This window comes from Penaeus vannamei, chromosome 23 (assembly GCF_042767895.1).
Source record: "Penaeus vannamei isolate JL-2024 chromosome 23, ASM4276789v1, whole genome shotgun sequence".
Taxonomy (NCBI): Eukaryota; Metazoa; Arthropoda; class Malacostraca; order Decapoda; family Penaeidae; genus Penaeus; species Penaeus vannamei.
In genome coordinates, this window is record NC_091571.1 from 30,454,390 (window position 1) to 30,461,889 (window position 7,500).

General features: G+C 47.7%; 1 protein-coding gene across 16 annotated transcripts in view; it reads left to right on the forward strand.

Annotated features, from left to right (window-relative positions):
• Positions 1-7,500, forward strand: part of LOC113804292 (multiple PDZ domain protein) — a gene marked incomplete at its 5' end in the record, with an annotated part of 877,687 nt that overhangs the window by 765,589 nt on the left and 104,598 nt on the right. For all 16 annotated transcript variants that reach the window (XM_070137891.1, XM_070137892.1, XM_070137893.1 and 13 more), the window contains 1 exon segment: positions 92-161. In XM_070137891.1, the coding sequence (XP_069993992.1) occupies positions 92-161 (70 nt within the window).

Genomic DNA, 7,500 nt, shown 5'->3' on the forward strand with positions numbered 1-7,500 from the left:
AAAAGAATGTGAACCTTGTTCTCACTTCAATTCCCACTTGAGATGGCGTTGTGTGTGCCCAAGACTGACCTCCTCTTGCTTCCCACGGCAGGAAGAAGACCGGCCTACAGGAGATGGCCATTAAGCCCATCACCCAGTTCCCGGTCACGCTGGAAGACGAGGTAAGTGTCCCCGGTTTTTCTGTTCCGGTTTCTTTCTCCGTGGATGTATTTTTTTAGCGACGCGGGGAAAACGGGATTTAAAAGAATATGTATAATTGTATGTAATTTTTTTCTTCTTACACTCGCGGGATGACGATTTTGTGGGAGGTGGTAATGGAATGGTTTTATTGTGTGATTTGGGTTTGTATGAATGCTGTTCCATAGTTTCTTCCGCGTCTAGAGGGTTAAAGCACGCGCGGTTTAGATCAGCATTATGAGCACTCTGTTGCATCGTTGTTAGACGTGCTGTATTAACAATGCATTTTTCCGAGAACGAATGTGAAAAAAATCTTTGGAAAGAAACGTTCCCTCATGAAATCGTGGAAGCCTTTTAGCGTCTCAACAATGACGAGAATTTCCCTCGGTAAAGAAATCCTTCGCAGTGGGCGAAGCAATTAGAGAATGCAGAGTAAAGAGAGGGAGAGAGAGAGAAAGAGAGAGAGAGACAAGCGGGAGATCGAAAAGTCTGACTGCGGCGCCACGGCTTGGGTGACTTGGGGCCCCCGGGGATTCCGCTGTATCGTGTTCGGTTCCTTTTGTCCTTCGGCGCCTCTGCGTGGAGCGTCTGCGAAGTTTAGGCGGTCGGGTCGGGTTCTAGAGTCGGGTTTGGCATTTGGGTTCGGTCAAGGGAGGCCGAGGGAGATCCTGGTGCCTGCACTGTTAGGGTAACGGACCTGTCGTTAGGCTTCTTAGTATTACACGAGGCGGGTCTTACAAGGTTCTCGTACCTGTATTAGACACCATCAAATAATTGATCAATTCATTCTAATGATGAATTAGAGAATACTTAACCGAATTGGAATAGTACGTTTATCCAAGAAGCGCACGAATTAGGCAAGTTATCAACTCTCGGGAGTCATGGGAAAGCTCGGGTCATGCACTTCCGGCGCGTGGAAGGAGGGCGGACCAGGGATTGCATATTTAAGACGCTGTGTAGAAAGTGTCCATAATACATGACGTGCATATCCTCCTCCTCCTCCTCCTCCTTCGGGTCGCGTGTCTGTGTTTGGGATTTTTTTTTCCTTTTTCCTTTTTCCTTTAATTAGGTTAGTGGAAACGAGGAACCGCTGACGAGGAAATATGTAGATAGAGAGGAGTGTTGAGGAGAGACGTGGAGGGATGAATCAGAGTTGTTAATTCGCGAAAGAGCATTAAAGCGGAATTATGTAAAGGGCATAGTCAAAGGACCGGCGTAAGTGGATGAGTGTAAGACAAAGAGGGAGGAGGGAATAAAAGGAAATAAGTGAGCAACGAGTGTATACGTATCGATAAAAAGCAAAGGAAATGAATAACAAAGTCTCCTCGAAAGTTTCGTCTCCTTTTTTTCTCTCTCTCTCTGTCGGATCTGACGAAGGCAATCAAGTGCAACTTCTGGCATTCTCGGAAGGCATTGCACGCTGCAGTTGCAAGACGCAAGATGTTGGACGTTTGTTAGTGGATGGGCCTTTTTTGTATCCAGGAATGGATTGGAGTGGGTTTGTTTGTTTCTGGTGGGGTGGGAGGGATGAGGAGGGAGATAGGGAGGGAGATAGGGGAGGGTGAGAGGGAGGGAGGGAGTGGGAAGATATGGGAGGGCGAAAGGGAGGATAGGGGAGTGGCAGTGAGTGGACAGAGGAGGGCGAGAGGATGGATAGGGGAGGGAGAGAGGATGGATAGCATAGGGGGTAAGGGTGGATGAGAGATGGAGGAAGAGAGTGGAGGACGAGGAAGGGAGAATGTGGAGAGGGGAAGGAGGAAAATGATGGATGGGGAAAGGATGGAAAGGGTGCATAAGGGAGGGAGGGAGGGAGAGGAAGGATCAAAGAGGGGGGGAGAGGAAGGATGAAAGAGGGAGAGAGGAGGAGGATAAGGGAGGTAGGGAGAAGGTGGATGAAGGAGGGAGGGAGGGAAAGGGAGGACTGAGAAGGAAAGGGGAGTGATGTGGGTAAGGTGGATCGGTATGATAGGGCGGGTGGGGGAGAGGAGGAAAGATAGGTGGAGAGAGAAGAAAGGTAAGATTTAAGGAAGGAATAGGGGCGACTTGGAAGAGACAGTGGGTGATTGTTAGTGAATGGACCTTGTTTGTATCCCAAAATAGGTTGCAGTGGGTTTGTTTGTTCCCGGAGGGGGAAGGGGGAGGAAAGGAGTGAAGGAATATAGGTAAGAGGGAGGGGAAGGAGGGTGATAGGCCGGATGGTGGAGGGGAATGTGGAAAAGAGGGGGGGGGGGAGGAGAAGGAAAAAAAGAAGGGAGAGGGGAGAAAAACGAGGAGGGGGAGGATGGGGGAGAGGTGAGATATAGAGGAAGGGAATGGGAGACGGAGAGATGTAACAGACGGGTAATGGCAAGAGATGGGAGACATGAAAGGGAGGGGCAGGGGAGAGGAGATAAATGTTGGGAAAAGGGATGAGCAAGGGGGAGACGAATAGTAGAAGGTTAAGTGAAATAGGAATTGAAGAGTACAAACGCGGGAAGGGAAAGAGGAAAGACAGGAAAGGGAAGAAGAGAGAGGATAGAGAGAAAGAGAGAGGAAAGGAGAGCGAAAGGGCGACAGAGGGCAGATTAAGCGAGTTCAAAAAGTGATGGATAGAGAGGGACAGAGAAATATTTATTCATAAACCACAGTGTCATTTATAGATGGGCAAATATCTGTCCATTAATTATTATTGGCAGTTAAAACCGATAGTATGCAGTTTCATGCTCGTATTTTAGCCTCGTCGCAGTTGCCATGCAGGCGCAAATTTGCACCCCTTCCCCAGAAAAAAATAGAAAAAAAGGAAAAAAAGGAAAAAAAATAGTGAAGAGAAAAAGGCGGGCAAAAGCTGTGCGATTACGCGTATGTGTGTACACTTGCGTCTCATTACTTTGGCCTTCATTACACGCCCTCAGGTGCTGTCGCCCGCCCGCACCACTTGGCGCCGCGACAGATTCTGCAAATTAATCTGTACACTCGTTCGATCGGCTGAGCTGCTCGGTCGGGCGGGGGCGCTGTCACGTATGATTTTTTTTCTCTCTCTTTTTTTGTCCTATTTTGGTTAACGGTTTTTCATTATCTTTCTGTCTCTTTCTCTCTCTCTCTCTCTCTCTCTCTCTCTCTTCTCTCTCTCTCTCTCTCTCTCTCTCTCTCCTCTCTCTCTCTCTCTCTCTCTCTCTCTCTCTCTCTCTCTCTCTCTCTCTCTTTCTCTCTTTCTCTCTCTCTCCCTCTCTCCCTTTCTCCCTCCCTCCCTCTCTCCCTCTCTCCCTCTCTCCTTCCTTCCTTCCTTCCTTCCTTCCTTCCTTCCTTCCTTCCTTCCTTCATACCTTCCTCCTTCCCTCCCCACTTCCCCCCGCCATCCCTCCGAAGCCTATTTATGACTCTCACTCCCAATTCCGAATCCTGTATATGGCTTTCACTCCCAATACCGAATATGATTTAAATTTCCGCCACTCCCACTTCCGAATCCAATGTGTGTCTCTCCCTCACTCCCAACGCCGAGTCGTATTTACGTCTTTCCGCTACTCCCCAATTACGAGTCCCATTTATGGCTCTCCTTCACCTCCAATTACGGCTCCTTCCTTCCGCACGCGTTGACTCCTTAGGCTCTGGATATTCCTAAGCTTATCGCAGGATTTGAAGAAGGAAAATATCTTCAGGGAATGGTATATTTTTTCATCTTTTTGAAGGCCCGTAAGTTGTCTGGATATCTGGAGAAGAGGATTACTATTTGGACGTCGCGGGCGTGGGGGGGGGGGGGGGGCGGGCGGACTCGCGTATCTCTCCGAAGGCAGGAGAATATGCGACGTCTTTAAGGGTGATTTTAGCGGCTCTCGCCCGCTCTGAGGAGGCATTATGCAGAGGCGATCGAGTGGATGACTGGCTGAAGTTGATACTATTCTGGAGGAGGGAGCGGCGGGTGGGGGAGAGGGAAGGAGGGAGCGGCGGGAGGGGGAGGGGGAAGCGGGGAAGGAGGGAGCGGGGGAGGTGGAGGGAACGAGGATGATGGAGGAGGAGGGGGAACAGGGGAGGGGAGGCAGGGAGAGGGTACGGGGGAGGTGGTGGGAGAGGGTACGGGGGAGGGAACGGGGGTGGAGGCGGGGGGAGGGAACGTCGGGAGGGGGGAGGTGCGCTCAAAGGAATCGCTGTGAAGAAAGGCAGCGTTGTTTTTTCCCACAGCAGGAGAGGGGAGACATTAGGGGAGGGGGGAAGGGGGGGGAAGGGGTAGTGGGAGGGAGAGGGAGAGGGAGAGGAGGAGAAAGGGGAGGGGTAAGGGGAGAGGAAGAGGGGAAGGAAATGGTGGAGGAGAAAAGGGAGGGTTTGTGGGGAAAAGTAGAGAATAAGGGGAAGAGGGTAGAGGTAGAAGAAGAGGGAAAGGAGAGTGAAGGGCAAGGGGAGAGGGAGAGGGAAGGGTAGAAGGAGAAAGAGAGGTGGAGGGGAAGAGGAAGGGCAAGGGAGAAGGAGACAGACAGACAGACAGACAGACAGACGGACGGACGGAAGGAGGAAGGTCAAAAGATGCCATAGAAATGCCTCCTTAGACGGCCGGGACAATGCCTCCTATGAAGTCGTTTTATCATTCGAGTTAAATGACGATCCTCCTTTTTCTTTGAAATTTGCGAACGCCTCGTTTAAAGAAAGAACTGTGACCTTTGTATGTGCGACCATGAAACGAGATTCTCCAAAAGGCTCTTTGAATCTTATGAACGCTTTTGGTAATCTCTTTTCTCGGGATCTCGTCCTTCTGTTTCGGAAGTTCATTTTCGTTCAGTTGTGACGTCAGGTCGAGGCATGTCGGTGGTGGGCGATTTTAATGGTGCTTTAATTGAGGTCTTTAAAGAATCGATAAAAAGACGAGCACGGGTTGGGCATTCGAGCAAGTAACGGCGGTGTCTTTGGTCGTGATTGCAGGACCATCAAGATAATGAAAATTGCAATATACAGATTGATGTAATGATGGTAAAACCGTGGAGTAAGGAGACCGAGAAGCGATGATGATGATGATGATGATGGAGATAACGATAATGATGATAGTGGCTCTTCAACACAGTTCCTATCCAGCGTGCACCATCTGGCCCTCGGCTGCACAGTGAGGAGAAATATGATGATAAAGAGGGCGAGGGAGAGAGAATGAAGATTTTTGAAAAGCCATTTCTGCCGAGTTTGCGATTATTGGAGAGCGGAAAAGAGAGAGAGAAGAGAGGAGAAGAGAAGAGGAAAGGAGAGGGAGAGGGAGAGGGAAGGGGAGTGAAAAAATAAATATTGTTAATGTTCCTTTTTTATTGGATGGTAATGTTTGCTTTGAATTAAATTTAATTGATAAATCATTTTATGATGATGGGTTTTAATAGGGTTTATTATTTGTTCATTGATATGGGCGAGAAATGTTAATAGCTGGTTTAGGTTTGTTATTGGGGAATATAGATTTATTTCAATCTCATATTATTAATATTGAGTTTGGTGTTGTACCTATGGTTATTATTATTATTTTTGTTATTATCATCATCATTATTATTTATTATTATTATTGTTATTAATGTTGTCATTATTCTTATTGTCATTATTATTATTATTATTATTATTATTATTATTATTATTATTATTATTATTATTATTATCATTATTATCATTATTATTATTATTAGTAGTAGTAGTAGTAGTACTATCATTGTTATTATTGTTATTACTATTATTATTATTATTATTATTATTATTATTATTATTATTATTATTATTATTATTAATGTTATTATTGTTATTGTTATGGCAGTAGTTAAGTTACTGTAATATTATGATGATGATGATTATCATTTTCGTCATTGTTGATGATAATTTCATCATCAGCATCCCAAAAAGGGCTGCTCCGCTCCTCCGCCGCCAGCCCATTCCGGCCGATCGCTCGCCGTGACGAGGCGGCCGTCGGGAGCCACCTGCGCCCCGTCGGCGGCAGAGCGTGCGTGTGTGCGTGCGAGGAGAGTCAAGTGGAAAGCGAACGTAAAATTGATTCACTCGTAGGGATAGAGTAGGGGGGGGGCAGAGAGTGGGTAGGGGTTGGGAATGGCTTAGGAGGTGGGGGGGATTGATTCATTGATTCGCCCTTTTTCTTTCACTCTTCTCTTCCTCTAACCTCTTAATGCCTCCTTTTCCTGTCTGGGTTTACACCCTCGTTAAGGTTTAAGTCTCGGGTGGTGCTTGTGACTTGGCTTCCCAGTATTACACCCTCGTATGTCCTTGTGCTATTGTGCAGGGTATAAACTCGTGACAGGGACTTCCGTTTTGTTTGCAAGATCGTGCAATGCATGCAGAGCCCCCCCGCGTTGGATTCCGCGTGCTGTATAAACTTCGGCTGCAGGATTTGTGGCGGTGCATGCGCTGCGTGCGAAATCACGGCCGCGAGGATGGATGGTGCTGTGCGCGCGCGAGCAGGGACGAGGCGAATGGGTTTTGCTGCGTCTTATTGTATCGTTTGTTCTGGCGACTCCTCCTCCTCCTCGTCCTCCTCCTTCTCCCTCTCCTCCTCCTCCTCCTCCTGCTGCTGCTGCTGCTGCAGAGGCTCTCGTCGGTCCCTGCTTGTTTAGGCGCATTTAAGTCGCGTCGTTTGTCTCCATCCGTTAGCGTCTGTTCTTCGGATTATTCCACTGTTTCCTCTCCTCGTCCTGCCTCCGTTTCCTCTCCTCGCCCTGCCTCCGTTTCTGTCTCTCCTCTTCGCTTCGGTCGCTTCCTGCTTTTGGGGTTTGTTTCGGCTCTACAATTTCCTCTTCATGTCCCTTCTTCATTCGTATTATTTATTTTTCTTTCTTTTGATTACCTCACCTCAATTCGTCCTTGCCAAGATGCTACTGCGACTCAGGGAGCGAAGAGGCAGGAATGGCGGAATGAAGAGAGAAAGCAAGGGAGAGGAAGAGGAAAGGATTGTGATAGTGGTAGCAGTGAATGATGGTGATGGCTATGATTAGGATAATGTTGATGGTGATGATGATTGCGATAATGATGATGGTGATGACGTTTGATTGTCATAATGGTGATGATGATGACAATTGCGATGATGGTGATGGGGATGGCGATGATGTTTACGCATGGACAACAGTAATGATAAGAAGGTGAAGAGAGAATGTGAGATAAGAAAGTGTTGAGAGAAGGAAGAAAGTGGCCTGGGGGGAAATAGGGGAGTGGTAAAGAAGGGGATAAATATGGTTCTCAGCGGAAGATTATGGTAGACTTTTGGATGCTGACAGATTATAAATTGTTTTGCGCTCTCACTCTCCTCTCTCTCTCTCTCTCTCTCTCTCTCTCTCTCTCTCTCTCTCTCTCTCTCTCTCTCTCTCTCTCTCTCTCTCTCTCTCTCTC